General features: G+C 35.6%; 1 protein-coding gene across 1 annotated transcript in view; it reads left to right on the top strand.

Moving 5' to 3' along the window:
• The first annotated feature begins 350 nt into the window (after positions 1–350).
• Positions 351–20,571, top strand: part of SYAP1 (synapse associated protein 1) — a 60,201-nt gene continuing 39,980 nt past the window's right edge. Inside the window, exons 1-3 of the mRNA XM_053707403.1 lie at positions 351–667; positions 3,250–3,368; positions 6,588–6,651. Coding sequence (XP_053563378.1) covers positions 478–667; positions 3,250–3,368; positions 6,588–6,651 — 373 coding nt within the window. The 5' untranslated portion in view covers positions 351–477. The remainder of the gene's footprint in view (positions 668–3,249; positions 3,369–6,587; positions 6,652–20,571) is intronic.

Here is a 20,571-nt window from a genome sequence, read left to right on the forward strand (position 1 = left end):
ATAATTAAAAAAAATACAATAATACCTGTAAATCTTACATACTTGGATTATGCAATGATTCTATTAAACAAATACAGCGGAAAGCAATAAATGCACAATGTTTATTCACACTATCATCGGTAACTTAGACATTATCACGTGACGCACGCACATGACCATAACTAGTAACTACAGGAAGTTAGCGTTTATCAATCATCCGTAGGTTGTTTAGCCTGCAGGCATCCAACCACAAGACAAAAACGGAATGAACGGGGGCGTTACTAGTTTATGTTGGGGCGATAGGTTTAAATACGAGGTGGGCGTGATTTACTTTTGGGGTATGCCACGTGACTTCGTGTGTTGACGTGATTGGGTGGCAAATTGACTGCTGACGCAAACGCTTAGAACTAGGAAGTTTTGACGGTGTAGAGTATCAACAATAACAACAAGTTCTGGTTGGCATCACGGTGCTACTTGGTACCCTTACTGTATGCAGTGATGTTCAGAGGCCTGGGCAGCTGGCTAGGCCTGGAGCCTGAACCTGAAAAGGATACACAATGTACGGAGGAGAACGAGCCGGAGGTGACGCCTGTGAGTGAAGGGGAGAGTCCGGGGAAAACAGGAGAAGAGCAGCCATCAGAGAATGAGCCGGAGGATGTCCTGCTAAAACAGGCTAAGGGTATTGGGAGTAAGTAACATACATTGCCCACTCTGCCTATGCCTTAGAGCATACTAGAATCCATAGATACTATAACAAATGATAATTGTTTGCGACATTATGGCCATGTAACTTAATATATTACCCCTACACAATTATTTAAGGGATACTAAACCCACATTTTTTCTTTAATGATTCAGATAGAGCATGCGAATTTAAACAGCTTTCTATGTTACTCCTATCAAATTTTATTCTTTCTCTTGCTGTCTTTATTTAAAAATCACTAATGTAAAGATTAGGAGCTGGCCCATTTTTGGTTCAGATCCTGGGTTATGCTTGCTTATTGGTGGATAAATGTATCCACCAATAAGCAAACGCTATCTAGGGTGCTGAACCTAAAATGGGCCAGCTCCTAAGATTTACATTCCTGCTTTTTAAATAAAGATAGCAAGAGAACAAAGAAAATTGATAATAGGAGTACATTAGAAAGTTGTTTAAAATTTCATGCTCTATCTGAATCATGAAAGAAAAAAAATTGGGGTAAGTATCCCCTTAATGCATTAAACAGGCACTGAGTACAGTGCTGGTGACAGTATTTTAGGATTCCAATCCACAACCACTGACATGGGAGCGATATATTGGAAGTTAAAGAACATGAATATTTCATAGTTTGGCCACCCAAGAGCTTACTCTACTCTTCCTGATCAACTAAACATGAATGTTTTGAAGAATGTTAACATCAACAATGTATTTATATAACAACTGCTAGATGCTTAGCAACACTATTTTCAGCTCTTGCTCCTTAGCAAAAAAAAATAAAAAATGATTTAGCAGTATTAGTCCAGTAGACAAAATGTCAAAATAACCAGAGTATTTAAGAATGCAATGATACATTTTTTTATTGGACTAACATAAAAATTAAAGGGGACACAGGAAGACAGGAAAGTCTTTGAAAGTTTGTTTTTTTGTAAATATCATATTAGTCACATAAAAAAGGTATCATTGCATTAATTTGACACACACACACAACATATAAATATATATATATACAGTATAGAGAGAGACACACACACACAACATATAAATATATATATACAGTATAGAGAGAGACACACACACACAATTTGTTTCTGCTGAGATACATTTGAGTAGGGAATGCTTTTCATGCATAATCCTTTTTATTCTATTGGTTTTGCATATAATTGTTTGTTGTATACAATGTCTTTTTAGTCAAATGAAGCTTCTCTGTAAAGAAAGCTATTGAAAAATCATAAAATTGGCAAACGTAAGTGCAAATTATTAATATTTAAAGGCTTATAAAGTGTTAATTTTACATCAAGTCAGACATGCTGCACAGTTTTTAATTACAATGTTTTTTTTCTGTTTTTAAAAAACAAAAAACAAAAAAAAAAAACTTGTTTTTTTAAGGAGTGTCAAGTTTGCAAACCTTTACCAGTAGGTATGTTTCTCTAGGTATGGTGCTATTGCTGTGGTATGCAGTGTTACTTTGTTTGATTTGAGATTTATGTACACAAGCTATGCTTTTCATGTCATGCAAGAAGATACGAGAGAAATGACTACCCATGCAAGATATTTTATTTGTCATAATTGTTTATAGCAGTGCAACATGATAAACAAGGCAATTGTTTGTGGAATAACATTCACAATTAATTGACATATACAATTGATTATATAACATTTACTGTTTGTTATTGGTTCTGAAGTAAATACTGATATTAGCAGATTTGAAAACAAAATCTTTTTGATTGACAATAAATGCTCTTGTTTTTCCAGAAAATGCAGTTACTTACAAGAATCAAAAAAATCACTCTCTTTTCTGAAATATGCTTTTTTTTTTTTTTTTTTTTTTTTTTTTTTTTTTAAATAAGGTGTATTTAATTGATGTATTTCCAGTATATGCTTGATATATAAATCTATATTTACAGAAATCAACTGCAAATTTGTCTAATTCTGAAATATTTTCTTTAAAGGGACACTGAACCCAAATTTCTTCTTTAGTGATTCAGATAGAGCATGACATTTTAAACAACTATCTAATTTACTCCTCTTATCAAATTTTCTTTATTCTCTTGGTATCTTTATTTGAAATGCAAGAATGTAAGTTTAGATGCCGGCCCATTTTTGGTGATCAACCTGGGTTGTCCTTGCTGATTGGATGATAAATTCATCCACCAATAAAAAAGTTCTGTCCAGAGTACTGAACGAAAAAAAACTTAGATGCCTTCTTTTTCAAATAAAGATAGCAAGAGAACAAAGAAAAATTGATAATAGGAGTAAATTAGAAAGTTGCTTAAAATTGCATGCTGTATCTGAATCACAAAAGAAAAAAATTGGGTTCAGTGTCCCTTTAAGCAGCTGTTCATCACTAGATATGGATACAGTTTTATTAAACATCATAATGTAGTGATATCTATTTATACTCACATATATAACTGCTGCATTTCCAGGATAAGTGCATATATCTTATATAGTTGCATTTATATGCATTACAGCACCCTGTGTTTTAAAAAGCTATATTTTATGTGTTTTTATATTCTCAAATTTTTATTTTAAAAATCTTAATCTCTATATTATTTTTTTTCTTTTGAAAGATTATATTTTGAACTTTGCTTCTGTGGCTACAAAAAAGATATCTGAATCAGTTGCTGAGACAGCGCAAACTATCAAGAAATCCGTAGAAGAAGGCAAAATTGATGGGATCATTGATAAGGTGCTTCCCCCCCCCCTCGATATTTCAAGCCATATAAAAAAAAATATTTTTTATTGACTGAATGCCAGGAGGACACATTATAATCTCAGTCCCCCAAAAAATAGTTGATTCACAGCAATTTAGTGCCAATTTTAAAGCGATAATCCTTTACAATACATCTTGTGCAATGCAAAGTCCGATATCATGTTTTGGTGTGTGCCGTACTCATATCTGCAAATTGCACTACAATAAGCATCTTTTAAAGTGTGTTAACTAATAATTACTGTTCATTTAGGAAAAGCATTACAGAAAATGGCATTGTATGGCAAAATAACTTGTCAACTACTCAGTATAGCAAGCTAAACAAAACCATCTGCTTATAAATGTGTATCACAAATGGACATCCTGATCCACTTTGCACATTAGTAAGCTTACTTTCCATAATTTATAAAGCCTAGTTCTGAATTCACAAACCAAGACAAACATTAACAAATGTAAGCAAAGACTTTGACAAACATAGGTAAACCCCCAAAACGTACTAATAACTAAATGCAGACAATTTATATAGTAATAATAGACCCCCATGGAAAATAGAACCATGAATCATTAATGGATACCTATATATGCGGTCTACAAATTAGAGACTTAAAAGTTCAAAAAGAAAATGCTCTGTGTTGTGCATGAGTTTTAGTCTTGCAAAGGCGTTAGTAACCTAAAGTCAGCTCCAGAGCATCAATGCAATATTGGGGTTGTGCTGAACACCATCTGGTGAACCAATTACAACAGGCATATGTGTGTAGCCACCAATTGACAGCTAGCTTCCAGTACGGCTCTGCTGCTCTTGAACCTACCTAGGTATGCTTTTCAACAAAGGATACTAAGAGAATTAAGTACATTTGATAATAGAAGGAAACTGAAAAGTATCTTTTAAACTGCACACTTTAATTGTATCATGAAAGTTTAAAGGGACAGTCTAGTCAAAATTAAACTTTCATGGTTTAGGTAGGGCATGCAATTTTAAACAACTTTCCAATTTACTTTTATTATCAAGTTTGCTTTGTTCTCTTGGTATTCTTTGTTGAAATCTAAACCCTAAGTATGCTCATAGACTGATTTCTAAGCCCTTGAAGGCTGTATCTTATGTCAGTGCATTTTGACAGTTTTTCAGTTAGACGGTTCTAGTTCATTTGTGCCATATAGATAACAATGTGCTTACTCTTGTGGAGTTATTTATGAGTCAGCACAGATTAGCTAAGATGCACGTCTGTCAAAAGAACTGAGATAAGGGGGCAGTCTGCAAAGGCTTAGATACAAGGTAATCACAGAGGTAAAAGTGTATTAAAGAGACATTGTACATTACACTAGATATTTTTTTGCATAAATGTTTTGTAGATGATTTATTTATATAGCCCTGAGAGTGATTTTGTAACCATGTTTTATCTTTTTTTTAATAACATTGTGCTGATTTTCAGACTCCTAACTAAGCCCCAAAGTATCAGATGTAGACCCAGGTCTACAGACACCTTCTGCTCCTGTTTGTCTAAAGGGGTTTTCATATGCAGGGGAGGGGGGAGTGTCTGCTCTTTCTGATTTCCCAGCCCCTTTCTTTGGGTGTCCCAGCCTAACCTCATCAATAGTGCTAAACTGGGAGCTTCTAAGTACGTTTTTAAAAGGTTTTATACGATTTTAAGATCTGTATCTTTATAGTAGTGTCTCTATTACATGCAGTTATATTAAAATTGGTGTACACTGTCCCTTTTAATATAGCAGTGTTGGTTATGCAAAACTGGGGAAAGGGGTAATAAAGGGGTTATTTATCATTTTCAACAATACAAATTCTGAAGTAGACTGTCCCTTTAATTTTGACTTCCGTTGCCCATTAAAGGTAATATAAAAGTGGTGCAAGAATCCCTTCTACTAGGATATAAATAATCTCCAAATTGAAAACAAGAAAGTTATGCGTTAAAATGTCTCAAATAATGTCACATTCTCCTACAGAATCATTGTGAACACATGAAATAAAATCCACTAATTTGATAAAGTCAGTTGGTTTCATGTTGGTCCCTTAACTTAGTCTTGTTTATAGCAGGTGGGAAATATCTCCTCACAGGCTTGCACATGCTCAGATGGAGCTGGTGCATCAGAAAGTGTGCATATAAAAAGACTGTGCACATTTTGATAATGGAAGTATATTGGAAAGCTTTGTATCCTTTATCTGAATCAGTTTAGTTCAGAAATGTATGGTTTGAAACAGGCTCTATGGAACAGTATTTGAGTTCCCTTATTAGAAAGTTCTATGTGTGCTATTCCTGTCTAGATGTTTGAGCTGCATTAAGCAATAACATCTGCAGTGGCGCTTGATTAGAGCCCTCACAGGCACATTTGGCAGTGCCATACTTTTTACATATATTAGAATATTGTGGAGTTATGTTTCTTTTTAATTAGTGTTTTCTTGGTGCTTGTATGTTGTAGAGACCTTTTTACATTTTAGTTTAGCAGAATATCCATTGATGGTTTTAAAACCAACCTTAGACTTCCCATACAATTTAAAAGCATCTTTTTACAAATTGGCGTAAGCTGAAATAACTAGCTAGCAGTAGACGTTAGAGCATCTTTAGTATAATATTTAATATGAGCATGCATATTCTAATTAGGCTGTTAGTGCCACTTTTCATTTTAAAGACCTGTATGTATGCTACAAATAAGGGGCTGCTGATGTGTCGTCTCGGAAACATACGTGTTATTAAATATTTATTTCCATTGACTGTGTTATCCCAGCCCTAGAACACTCCTTGTGCCATATTAAATATTAACATAATGCAGACTTTTATATCTTTTAAGAGTTTCTTTAATTTAAGTCTAATCAGATGGTCCTTTCTCACACAATGCATATATAATGGTATACTCTGCCCTCTATATCTACCACTACCTACTGTCAGATTTTTAGCACCATAACGCTGTTACTTAAGTATTCATTGGCTTATTAGGGAAAACAACAGTTACGTTATCAAGAACATGATACTTAGGCAGGCATAACATTTTCTATGCCTTTTATGGAATGCAGAGATTCCATAAACAAGCTCCTCATTGAACATGTTTTTTCCCTTTAAGAGGGGTAAACGGAAACATCTTAATCACTAGACCAGTATTTATATCTGTCCTTTAGACAATGTGTCCCTGAGTGTCACTGCAGGATCTTCTGTTTATGGGCCACTTTTAAATAACCTGTTCTTTTTACAGACCATCATTGGTGATTTTCAGAAGGAACAAGAAAAGTTTGTGCAAGAAAAGAGCAAAAAAACAGGTAAGGGTTAGAAGAATGTCATCATGATTTTATATTATATTAGTAGTAAAACATATATACATTATTTTAAGCATAGTCTGTTGAACATTATACTAACTGATTTTACTGTAGTTTCAGGGAAAGAGAGCAAACCATTTGTAATGAGTCTAAAGTACATTTAGATGTTGTTTTTTTTTTTTTTTTTTTTTTTTTTAATGCAAATCTATATTTAAATTAAGAATTCCAGACTAAACGAGGTTGCTCTACCAAGTGACCGGGCACCAGTATTATTCAAAGGGCTGCATATGTTCCTCTACTGAGTCAACTGCAGGACATCTGGTACTTAAGATGTAAATAGAGTGGATGGTGGTGGGGTTCAGAGCAAAGTAAGAGTTCAGTTGTTTTGTGGTGTAACATATAGGCCATAGAAATAGGTATTTCTTTACTGCTTTAAAACAGAGGGAGCCATAGGGGAAGTCTTTCAATAGAAAAACATTTTAGAATGGCATGGTGTTCTGCTCATAGTGCACATAATTCTTAATACGTTAAAATAAATCCAATAAAAGATGTAAAAAGAGAGACAATTTCCAGCAATTATTTAATTTTCAGGCCATTTAACCTAGAAAAGAGTAAACTTAAATTCACCTAAACTCCACAATTTAGGTGGCATCTAAGTATACATTTACCATTTGTATGTTGATCCTGAACCCTCAGCCCTTTTAAAACTGTAGATGACCAATATTTATCACAGTGTATATTTGAGTAATTATCATTAGAAATCTGGCGAATGTCATCCCAGAAATTTAGGTCTTAACAACTCCTCTCTCTTGCAGTTTTTTTTATGTTTAAATGTTTTTTATTAGGTTGATCAAAGAGGAAAAAAAAAATACAACATAGCTGCTTAAATTAGTACAAATGTAAATTACAATTCTGAGAGCAGCTTTAACAGGAAGAACATTACATGCAACCCGAGTTTTAACATGTTTGTAGTAAAAGGGGATAGGGATCCCAACATTCCAGGGTTACAGCATTCATTTTACAACTGCTAACACCTCTTTAATAATATGAGTATAGTATCCGTTTATTTAGAGTATAAATTGTATGTTATAAATCTCCTGAGTTCAGTTGCTTTTTTACTGAGACTACAGATTATGGTAGTCCTACAACTTTTTTTAAGATCGTCTCTGGGCAATGTGTTCAATAGGGAAACGCAGAACAAGAACCAAGCCTCCCTGATTGAAGTCATGGGTATTAGGGATTATAAAGGATACAAGGTTACCTCAATAGTTGTTAGAACAGAATAAAAAATGAAAAAAAAAAAAAAAAAAAAAAAAAGGGCAGTTTGGGATTAAGAAAGAGTGGGGGAAAGCTGGGGTAGTTGGGGTATGGTGTATAAAGAAAAAAAACATAAAATATATAATAGTATCCTGTTTTAGTTCAAGGTAACACCTAGTATATGACCTCTCTTTGGCTCTCTGAGACCGATCAACTCTTGTGTATGTGTAGGTATCACAAACTGATAACCATGCTTCAGATCTCGGCAATCTAAGATTTATATCTCACGGTTCATTATTATAGGTCCTTTGTTTCCATATAAATAGAATATCAGCTATCATATCCTGTTTACCCATAAAACAATAATGCATTCTTTTAAGTGATAAGATATGATTGACCTCTGAAACCCATTGGGCTATTGTAGGAATATCTTGTGTCTTCCATAGCCTGGGGATCAGCCTCTTAGCGCAGGTCAACATCGTGAGTAATAGTTTCTTACGATAGACACAAGCGAGGCGCGGGATATGATTGAGGAGAATGACGTGTGGTCCTAGGGAAATGTCCGTACCTAAAATTTTATTAATATTGTTTTCTACCTGCCTCCAAAATTCAGTTAACATAGGGCAGGACCACCATATATAGGTTATTGTGCCTTCTTCTCCACATCTCCTCCAGCAATTAGAGGAGGCTGTGGGGTATATAGCTCGAAGCTGCTGTGACGTTAGATACCACCGTGCTATAATTTTATAGTTAGTCTCAGATAACATCAACGAGGTAGAGGAGGAGTGGGTGAGGCGGAAACATATTTTCCAGTCCTCTTCAGCTATGTCACCTACTAATTCCTCTGTCCATCTCCTCAAGTATGAGGGACGGTGCTCCAGGGAAAGAGCCCCTAAGAATTTTGTAGATCATATATAAATGTGCTTTTTTGATATGCGAATTAACACACAACTGTTCGAATGGAGTTAATGGACGAATTAACTCATCTTTATGTGGGCTGCTATGTATGGATTGTCGAATTTGTAAGTATGTGTACCAACTATGAAATGGGGATCCCAGTTCATCGTTAAGCACAGTCCTGTCTTTAACTCCACGCGAGTCAGTGATCAGATATATCGGGAGATTTTGTAGGAGCTTATTAACATTAGCATGGGAAAAGGAACTATGTTTCAAGATCAAATGATTGTGAAGCAATGGAGTCATAGGAGATATGGTGGTGGACACTCCCTTTATAAAAGAGACAACACTATCCCATATCTCAAGTGTAGCTTTAACATATGCATTGTGTTGCAACATGTGGGTCTGGAGTTCTTAGGGAGCCAAGGTACATCCCTCAAATTTTTAACCTGAGTCATGTGGCTCTCCATCTGTATCCATATCTTTGAAGGGGGTGAATGGTTCCACAGGACTATTCTTGACAAGTGCGCTGCTCTATAATAATTAGTTATGTTAGGAAGATTGAGACCCCCATCTTCCTTACTAAGGTATAATGTTTGTTGGGCAATTCTTGGACGCTTGTAAGACCATATGAAGGAGTTAATTAGTTTTTGCTGTGTATTAAGGTAGGAATTGGGTAGTGCCATCGGTAAGGTCTGAAAAAGGTATAGATACTTGGGAATGACCATCATTTTTACTGTATTAATCCTTCCAGACCATGTTAGATGTCCCAGTTTGTGCCATTGCTCTAATAGATTCGTAATACTCGACTGGAGAGATATGAAATTATCTGAGTATAATTTGGAAATATCTTTGGGGATTATCAGACCTAGATATTTAAGTTTATTTGTGATGGTGAATTTCGTGTTCTGTGGTAAATTTTCTGTCTCTTGGGATGTTAGATTAATCAGCATCAGCCCTGATTTCTCCATATTTACGAAGAAGTTAGAAACCTGCTTATAATTTTTCAATGTCTCAACTAATGCAGGAAGTGTAGACACTGGGGAGCGTATGGTGAGAATCACGTCATCCGCAAACAAGAGGCATTTCTGGGTGACCGTTCCATATTCTAAGCCTTGAATATTTGGATTCTGCCTGATTTGTATCGCCAGAATTTCCACTGTAAGAGCGAATAATAAGGGTGAGAGTGGGCACCCTTGGCGTGTACCATTGGAAATAGGAAAGGTTTGGAATACCGTACTATTTATTTTGACCTTTGCACTGTGTTTATTATAAAGGGCATAAATTTTGGCATAAATTTTCACGTCTATATTTATAAGCGATATCGGTCTATAATTGCCTACAAGGTCTTTGGCTTTCCCAGGTTTTGGGACAACTGTAATTAATGCATCTAATAGGGATGCTGGGAGAGTATTACCTTGATCAATGTCTGTGAAAAGAGAATGTAAATGTGGGCTAATCTGCTCGTAAAATAGTTGGTAAAATTTCGCTGTGAGTCCATGCGGACCAGGCGACTTGCCGTTAGGTAATGCCTTAATTACAGAGATGATGTCTTGTAACGTTATAGGAGAGTCTAAAAATTGTTTGTCTTCCTCTGTGATAGAGGGAGTTTAAACGGTAGTTAGATATGCTGCTACTTTGTCTAGGTTTTCGGGAAATATTGCGTTCTTTATATTTATATAACTTTGTGTAGTATGATATAAATGAATTGGTAATCTCCTCATTTTTGGATGTAGTGCCACCTGAGGGTTGGGTAAGAGACCTAATGAATGTAGAGTATCTTTGTTTTTGAAGCGACCTGGCTAAGAGGCGGCCCATCTTATTGCTTTCCACAAAAATTTTTGCTTTAGTAGTTAAGGCTCTCATATGAGCTTTTTGGATAAGAAATTTATTTAGGTTTTCTCTTGCCGCAGTAAGATTAGAAAGCTTTGCAGTGGAAGTGGGATCTGCTTTGTGTAGGGCCTCCTGAACAGCCAGGTCACTTGTCAACGAGCTGAAGTGGGTTGTTAGTAGTCTACGCTGTATAGCATTATATTTTATCAGTAACCCCCGGATATAGCATTTGTATTCCTCGCAATTGTTCGCGAATGACGTGTCCTCAGGTTTGTTTAGGGAAAAAAATTCTACTGTGGATTTTTTTATTTCCTCTACTGTTATTTGATTGGTGAGAATAGTGTCATTAAGTCTACAGTGAAATGTTTTACTGGGTTTGCTAGACCAGGTGAACGTAGTGGACACCATGCTATGGTCGGACCAAGAGGTATGAGATATTTTGGATTGTAAAAGTTGTCATAGAAGTGTCTGACTGCACAAAATGTAGTCCAACCTGGAGTATGAATGTTGCGGGTGAGAAAAGAAGGTGTAATCTCTCTTGTTGACGTTTACTATTCTCCAAGTATCAAAGAGATTAACAGATTGAAGGGCTGTACAATTATTTCTCAGGACATTTTTGCGTAAATATGATTTCCCAGTAGAAGTGTCTAGTGTTGGGGTCATAGGGAAGTTAAGATCACCTCCTAAAACAATAGGGCCCTTAGCGATATCCAATATTGTATTAACTAGAGATTTGAAAAAATGGGGAGTAGGTCTGTTTGGTGCGTAAATGTTGGCCAAAGTAACTGGGCTGCCATAATATAGTCCAACTAATATTAGGATTCTACCCTCTTTATCTATATGCTTTTGTAGGAGTTCAAAGGGGGTATTACGCCTAAAAGATATGCTTACGCCATTTTTCCGATGGGGACCTGAGCTGCAAAAGTGTTTATCGTAGAGAGCGTAGGTTTGTTATGTTTTCTAAAGTGGGTTTCCTGTATCATGACAATGTCTATTTTTCTTTTATAAAAATCATGATAAGCTATAGAGTGTCTTTCCGCCGAGAGAAAGCCCTTAACATTCTGTGTCACTATGTGTAGTGTGCCTGCTGTTTGATGAGGTGGTTGGGCCATTATCAATTCGAGAGTTTATTCAAGCTATGCAGAAGAGCCAAAGAGAGCTGAGTAGGATACTAGGGTAAACAAGTGTAGGGGAATAAAAAGAAAGGAAAGGGAAAAATAGGAACAAAACAAAAAACCAGTAACAATTAAATACGGATAATAGCAAAGGGAAGGATATCTGCTCAAATCTTTTTCAGTTCAGGTATCGCGTCAGTTCTAGAACCACGCTAAGCCGGACTGAGTATCAGTGAAAGACTTAGGAGCTTTCGTACAAGATATATATATATATATATATATATATATATATATATATATATATATATATATATATATATATATATATATATATATATATATATATATATATATATACATATACACACACACACACACTTGGGGTCTTATTGTGATCTTTTTGATTAACTTGTCTTGTATAGAAATGTTAGATCTATATTAGCAAAAAAGAACATGGGATAAAAAGTCATTCCGTACACTAAACAATATTTACATAACTTTAACATTCTATTTTCATTAAACAATCTCAATGTTCTATAATGCAGTTATATATGACATGTAGGATCTAGGGCAATCAAGTACCCGGTACACACATATAACACATTTCAGCTTGTATTAAGTAAGCTCTGGGACTTCGTCTAAAGCACACCATTTTCTTAGGTCATATTCACTGTGCAAAGATGAATTAGGGCCTAGTGTTAGTCAGATGAGGTGAACTGTGTTCTCGGGAACTTGCGTTGTCAGTGGATAAGTGAACAATATGTCGTGTTGCCACCGCCAATAATGAAGCAGCGGCCTAGGTAAACAAGTGGGCAGTTATAGTGTTGAAGGGTTTAGATCCGGAGTAGTTTATTATGTTTGACTAGGACTATAAGTGAGTTTGTATTGTCAACTGTCTAAATTAGTTATTGTACTATGTGTTGGTGTTGGAGGATTCAGATCCAGACTAGTTTGTTATGTTTGGCTAAGGTTATAAGTGAATTTGCAGTGTAAACTATCTAAATTAGTTGTTGTACTGTGTGTTATAACTGGCGCCCTACTTTTGCCCAAAGAGTCCCCTATCCTGAGCAGAGCTAAAAGACATCTAGACAACAATACATTGAGCATCAACAGTTTAAATATAAAAAAAAAGATATCTTTGAAAACATACTTGAACTCAAAGCTGGAACATCAGCTACTTAGCAAATTGAAAACAAAATTGAGTCTTATAGTAATGTGATAAGTTAGTCTCTGCTTCATAATCATCTACGTGCCAACCGACAGGCAGACGTCTAGAGGAGAGTAATGTGTCAGGATTACAAGTAAACAACCTGCAAACAAAAAGCATGATAAAAGATAAAGGTAAACTGAACAGTCATAGTTACTCATCCAGGAGAATCAGTGTCCATTCTGTCCACCGCGGATTGGGGGACTTGTTTGCGTTTGTTCTGCTTGGACGAGAGATCTGGTCCTGGTCTCCTCTGTGGTTTAGGGCTAATCTGACCATTTTGCTGCTTGTATAGGTGATTAGAATCTCCTTTGTCTGGTTGTGGAATGTTCATCATATTACAGAATTTATCCACATCTGATAAAGAAGTGCACTCCATCTTCTTACCACTTTTCATGGTTACCACCGACGTAGGGAAGCCCCACCTGTAGGGGATATGAAGTGAGCGTAGATGCGAAGTGATTACCTGAAAATCTCGTCTTTGCTGCAAAGTTCTTAAAGAAAGATCTTGGTAAAACTGGATTTTATGACCTTGAAAGCTTATTGCTGGTCTTTTTCTAGTTATGTTGTATATCTCCTCTTTTTGCCTATAATTTTGGAAATGAACTATAATGTCTCTTGGCGGAGAATCATCCGCAGGTTTTGGCTGGAGAGCCTGATGAGCTCTGTCAAGTGGAATTGCGTTGTTGTCTTCTGCATTATCTTCTAGAATCTCGATGAACAGGGCCTGCAAGTAATCCTGAATTTCACTATTCAAGACTGTTTCCGGTACTCCTCTAAAGCGAAGATTTCCACATCTGGAACGATTTTCTAAATCGTCTATTTTATCTTCCAGTTGAAAAGGTCGCTATTTTCTGCGATACCACATATTCATGTTCTTCTAAGGAGTCCACTCTATGACCCAGGTCGTTGATCTCCTTCTTTAGGTCGGCGCATTCATCCTTTATACAGGACTTGACCTGTTCAATGAAAGCTTCCATGGCTTTATATGTAATTGGAGAGTCGTCTTTGTGTGTCTGAGCTGGGGGAGATGGGCAGCTAGCGCTGCTTGACATGTCAGCTTGCTCTTCTTCATCTTGAGTGTGTGTGTAGATTCAGCGTCCTTTTTGTTGGACATTTGGTCTGATGGTTTGAAGAAAGCATGTACTGCTCCCTGACTGGTCTGTGGTGCTTTCTGTAACTTATCCAGACGGGGATTTTTTCTTTGTGACATTGTGATTAGTAAGTATAGGCTGTTGTATATATGGACAGGAATTATACACAGTATAGTGACCCAGCAGGGGCTTGTAAAACTCAGCTCGCAAACACTGTGCCCCCAGGGGAGTTTGCCCTCACAGGGCGATCATGGGCAAGGGCAATTGGGATATGACCCGTCACCATTCAAAGTGACGGGAAAAGGAGAGGGGGCACAGGTGTGTGTATAGCAGAGACTTGGTACAGGAGTAACCGGTAATGACTTTAGAATGGTCCTTAGCGTACTTATCAGGTGCTGTAATTATGCCTCCTGGATCTGTTAGGCAACTGCTATTTAACCTGCCAAAGTCAATGATAATCACTCAGCTTGCAAAATAAAAAGGACCAGCTAATTTCCCTTTCTTTTCTGAGAGCAGGAATTGTTGTTATAAGAGCAGTTCAAATAGTGAAAGGGCGCCATTTTGCTTAGTCAAAAAAAAAAAGCGTCACATTTAGGTGTGGTGATTAGTGTCTTTGCTCAACGTCCAGTTTAGTGATCAGGGAGACCAAGTATAATGACTGTAGATAGGACCCAAGTAAATTCTGCCTTGATGAGCACGCACCTATAATATAGCCTGTGTGCTAGCCAGTATAAAGTTTGTGAGTCGTGTCTATGTCCGTGCCCCTAGTTATTAATTTGATATTCGTTGCGTTAAGGGGGAGAACACATTTCTTCTGTAGTCACACTACCTGCACAGCGCTGACAGTATTACCAGCGAATAGTTGTCACAGGCCTCCTTCAAAAGCGCTGGTATCCATTCAGCTCCATGTTCTGCGTTTGCAGCGATGAGCAGTAAAGTCCGTTGTAGGCCTTTGCTCCAGCAGCCCATTTCCTCTGTTGTGCGATCGTCCTGCATGTTGAGTGCTACTCTGACCCCAGGTTAAGATCGGTAGGCTATAATCTACAGTTTCAGATGTTAAGTGCTAGATTTACAAAGCTGTACTCGCTGTGAGCTGTTGTAACACCCGGCTTGTATACAGAGCTTTAGAATATTGCGGCCATTACAGTGAGCCGCTCGCTCCGCCCCCCCCTCTTGCAGTTTTATGCTGTATATCTCCTATATATGCTAGTATGTGGACACATGGCCATCACACACCCCCTTTGCATTACTATTCTGGGATGGCTTTTCACAAAATGTTGGAGTGTCTGTGGGAATTGGTGCCCGAAGGTGTTCAGAGGGGTTGCGTTCAGGGCTCTGTGCAGGACACATGAGTTCCTCCACATCAACTTTGTCAAGCCATGGCTTCATGGACCTCACTGGAAAAGGAAAGAGCCTTTCCCAAGAGGCTGCCACAAAAATGGAAGCACCCAGTTGTCTTAAATGTTTTGCATTAAGATGACCTTTCTCTGATACTAAGGAGCATAGTCCAAATTCCAGATCACTATCTCTCCTCCACCAAACTTACAGTAGGCACTAATCATTCCATTAGGAAGCATAGAAACATAGATTGTGAAAGGCATATAAGAATCATAGGCTCAACAAATCTGCCCAAAATTTCCTAAAAGGGATAGCTAATCTATTTTGTAGGATAGCCTTATGCTTTATTCCAGGCAATTTTGAAGTCATCCCAGGTATTCTTGAAGTAAAGTAGTAGAAATAGCGGTCTCCTGGCATCCCCCACACCCAGATTCTTCCATCAAACTACCCGATAGTGATTTGTGATTCATCACTCCATAAAGCACATTTCTATTGCTCCAGAGTCCAGTGATGGCATTCTTTGCACCACTTCAACCAACAATTAGTATTTTGTATATTAATGTGAGGCTTGTGTATAGCTGCTCGACCATGGAAACCCATTTCATGAAGCTTTCCACTCACGTTCTTGATGTTGCTTTTAAAGGCAGCTTGTAATTCTGTAGCGAGTGTTACAACTGGACTTGCCTCACTCTGTCAGTTCATGTAGTCTTACAACGAACAAACCAGCAAGGGTAATTAGCGCAATTAAAAATACTGTTATTCCTTTTTAAATAATCTAGAGAAAAAGATCAATAAACAGCAATAAATTCAAACAACAAAAAATGAGTGCTGGTTAACACATAGGTGTCTGAATCCACCTATGAAAAACCTGCTGACCAGCATCTATCCCTATAGGCTGTTAAAATGTAGTATCAATAATTAAATAGAAAAGATCAAGTGCATATGCTAATAATTACAATTTGCTTAAATGAGTCAAAGCAAATGAGTTCAAATTTAATACATAAAATTCCAGAATTAAAGAAAGAAAAGCATTAAACACAGACACATTTCATATAACACAATTGACAATTTATATAATTTATGAAAAACACATATCTTAAATGACGACTCTTGCCTGAGCTAGACAAAACAATGTTTGTTCCAAAGTCCCAATGAATCCAGATAAAGTATTGTCTAGAAAGAAAAAAGTGCAAAGGAAGGTCCCGTTACAGACGGTAAGATGTTTATAAAGAATGGTGTATTTTAGTACTTACACCGGGTGTTGTCACTTTTAGTTTTGTTAAAATCCAAACATCCACAAGTAGAGGCTGTGATGATTGGGTTTCCCAACATTTTAGGTCCACATCTGGTATAAAGTTCTTTCAAACACAGACTTTAGGTGATCTTAGGAAGTATTGGGATATTTTGTCAACGACTGTGGCTGTATAGCCTATACCAGACAACAGACCGTTATTACTCCCCTATCTACACCTTACCTACACCTGTTCCTACAGGTGCTTCTTTGGATCAAAATACAATAGCTACAACGGAATTCAGCAACGCTTGTTTCCGAGGTCTACCCTCCTTTTTCAAGCTCAATTTTGCAAATGGTTGTTGCCTCTTTTTATAGGCTAAGTAGCAATTGATCAATCAATTTAACATTAGTAAAATTGATGCGTGTATTCTAAATTAATGTATACAGCATCATAGCTAACATTGGTTTTCATAAAAAATTACTTTTATAATATTTATAAAACTGATGTTAAAATGAAAAGGAAAAAACACAAAATTAAATCTAAAACAAATCATTGAGTGTACAGAAATAGCGCATAATTAGTTATTGGAGTTAATAAAATACGTTTATATACATCTTAAATTTAAAATCTATTTTTTTTTTTAAAAACATATATAGAATTGTTTTAAAAAAATATATACCAATATTCAGTAGACACAAGATAAATTTGATAAAAAGGGGAGTTTAAAAAAATGATTATAATGCATACTAAGAAACCCAAAATGGAAATTGCATTTGTTTGATCTTTCAAATATGGACAGTAGATGGCAGTATAGGACAAGTTATGTTTATTTTGCCTCATTCAAAAAGTGTGGTTATGGATACAATATGTATCGATTTTGGCTACACTACATAATCATGGATACAATTTATATTTGGTTACACTATATAATCATTAGTCTAAGTGTTGAATGTGGCTAAGCCGTAAAAACTATGCCTGCATTAAAAATCCCTTAGCACTTAACAATTAATAAGTTTTGAATAAAAGTTTAGTAAAAAAATGAGCAATATAAAAACATTTTTAATCTGAGAGGAAACTTCCTAGATCGAAATCTATGTTTTGGCCAGATGGAGTAAGGGTGTGCATTTCAAAAATCCACTTTGCTTCTAGTCTTAATAATAATGCCTTGTGTTTATTTCCCCCTCTCCAATTTTTTTTGTAGTTTATTTATGACTGTAAATTTAAAATGGCCTAGATCTCCCCTATTGCAAGACTTACAATGTTTATGGACTGGTAGATCTTTATTCCTATCCTGATCCATATTTTCAATAGAATTGATACGTTCCCTTATCCTTTCCTTTGCGGGTCTCTCAGATCCACCTATATATTTTACCCCACATTTGCACTCAATTAGGTAAACCCCATCTCTATCTGTACATCTAATGGTTTTGTTAATTTTGTATTCTTTCTTAGTTACGAAAGAGGTGAAAGTTTTTCCTTTTTTGGGAGTGTTTGCAGGATTTGCAAATGCCACAGGGAAAAACCTTTAATGTCCTTCCCCCAGAGGTCTCTATCTGTGGTATTATATTTTTTCTTATACATATCAGTTGGTACTAACATATTTTTCACATTTGTTGCCTTTCTATAAACAATGTTTTTCCCCCCCAATTTAGGTCCCAGGGTGTCGTCTGTTTTTAAAATTGGCCAATGTTTCCTTAAAATCTGTTCTATCATAGATTTATTGGTGCTAAACTGTGTAATAAAAGGTATAAATAAATAGTTGTTCCTCTGACTTATTTGGATCTCTTCCTTTTTTTTTTTTTTTTTTTTTAGATTTTGGTTATTTTTTTGATCAAATTATCTCTATCAATATTCAAGACTTCATTCTTATTTTGCTTTTATTTTTCATAATTGTATCCTCTCTCCAAAAAATTGTTTTTAATGATTTCTGCTTGCTCTATAAAGTCCTGATCTTCTGAACAATTTTTTCTTATTAGTTGTCTTTTGGGGATATTCTCCTTCCATTTTTCAAGGTGACAGCTGGTGGCGTGTATACAATTATTAGCATCAACCTCTTTAAAAAAAGATTTTGGTGGTTATTTTATTTTGATTTATTTTAATGTTCAGGTCTAAAAAATTTATCTAATTTTCACTTATTTTATATGTGAATTTTTAAATTATTTGTGGTGGTGTTGTTGTTCATGACCTTAAAAAAACATTCTAAATCCTCTTTCGGACCACGCCACACTATATGAATATCGTCTATATACCTTTTGAAGAGAACTACAGTAGGTTCGCCCCCAGATCTACTGAGTCTAGGAGAATATGCTCCCATAAACAAATTAGTATAGCTGGGGGCAAACTAAGTCCCATAGCCATTCCGTACAGTTGAAGATAGACATTATTTTCAAAGAAAAAATAGTTATGGGTTAAAATATAACTAATAGCCTCTATAATAAAATCTTTTTGTTTCTTCTCTAGACTGATATCTTTCTCTTAAGTAATAACCAATAGCTTCTAAACCATCTGTATGTCTTATGCTTGTGTAAAGAGCAGAAACATCACGAGGCTATTAGGAAATATTCCTCCCATTTCATCTCATTAAATATTTTTAAAACATCTGTAGAATCATTAAGATAAGATGGAAGAGTTCTTACACGTTGCTGTAGATAAAAATCTAGGTATTGAGATAAATTACTGGAAATGGAGTCTATTTCCGAAATAATCGGGTGGCCTGGTGGATTTTCCAGGGACTTACGTATTTTAGGCTAGACATATAAAAGTGGTATCCATTCACAGGACAGATAATTCTTTATCATTCAATATACCCTCATCTTTTGCTTTTTTTAAAAAAAAGTATTGGTTCTTCCATATAGGCATAGTTTTTTAAGGGTTAGCTACATTCAACACTTAGACTAATGATTATATAGTGTAACCAAATATAAATTGTATCCATGATTATGTAGTGTAGCCAAAATCGATACATATTGTATCCATAGCCACACTTTTTGAATGAGGCAAAATAAACATAACTTGTCCTGTACTGCCATCTACTGTCTATATTTGAAAGATCAAACAAATGCAATTTCCATTTTGGGTTTCTTAGTATGCATTATCATCATTGTTTAAACTCTACTGAATATTGGTATATATTTATAGTGTAACCAAATATAAATTGTATCCATAATGGTTATGTAGTTTAGCCAAAATCGATACATATTGTATCCATAGCCACACTTATTAAATAGGAGGCAGAATAAATATAACTTGTCCTGTACTGCCATCTACTGTCCATATTTGAAAGATCAAATGAATGCAATTTCCATTTTAGGTTTCTTAGTATGCATTATCATCATTTTTAAACTCCCCTTTTTATCAAATTTATCTTGTGTCTATTGAATATTGGTATATATTTTCTAAAAACAATTCTTATATATATATATGTATGTATGTATGTATGTATGTATATGTATGTATGTATGTTGTATGTTTAATTTAAAATCTATTTTTTTTTTAAAGATGTATATAAACTTATTCTATTAACTCCAATAGCTAATTATGCACTATTTCTGTACACTCAATGATTTGTTTTATATTTAATTTAGTGTTTTTTCCTTTTCATTTTAACATCAGTTTTATAAATATTATAAAAGTCATTATTTATGAAAACCAAATAAGCTGTAATACGGAATAAATTAATTTAGAATACAAGCATCAATTTTACTAATGTTAATTTGATTGATCAATTGGTACTTAGCCTATAAAAAGAGTCAGCAACTATTTTGCAAAATTGAGCTTGAGAAAGGAGGGTAGACTTTGGAAACGCGTTGCTCAATTCCGTTGTAGCTATTGTATTTTGATCCAAAGAAGCACCTGTAGGAACAGGTGTAGGTAAGGTGTAGATAGGGGAGTAATAACGGTCTGTTGTCTGGTATAGGCTATACAGCCACAGCAGTTGACAAAATATC

The sequence above is a fragment of the Bombina bombina genome, chromosome 3, assembly GCF_027579735.1.
Source record: "Bombina bombina isolate aBomBom1 chromosome 3, aBomBom1.pri, whole genome shotgun sequence".
Lineage (NCBI taxonomy): Eukaryota > Metazoa > Chordata > Amphibia > Anura > Bombinatoridae > Bombina > Bombina bombina.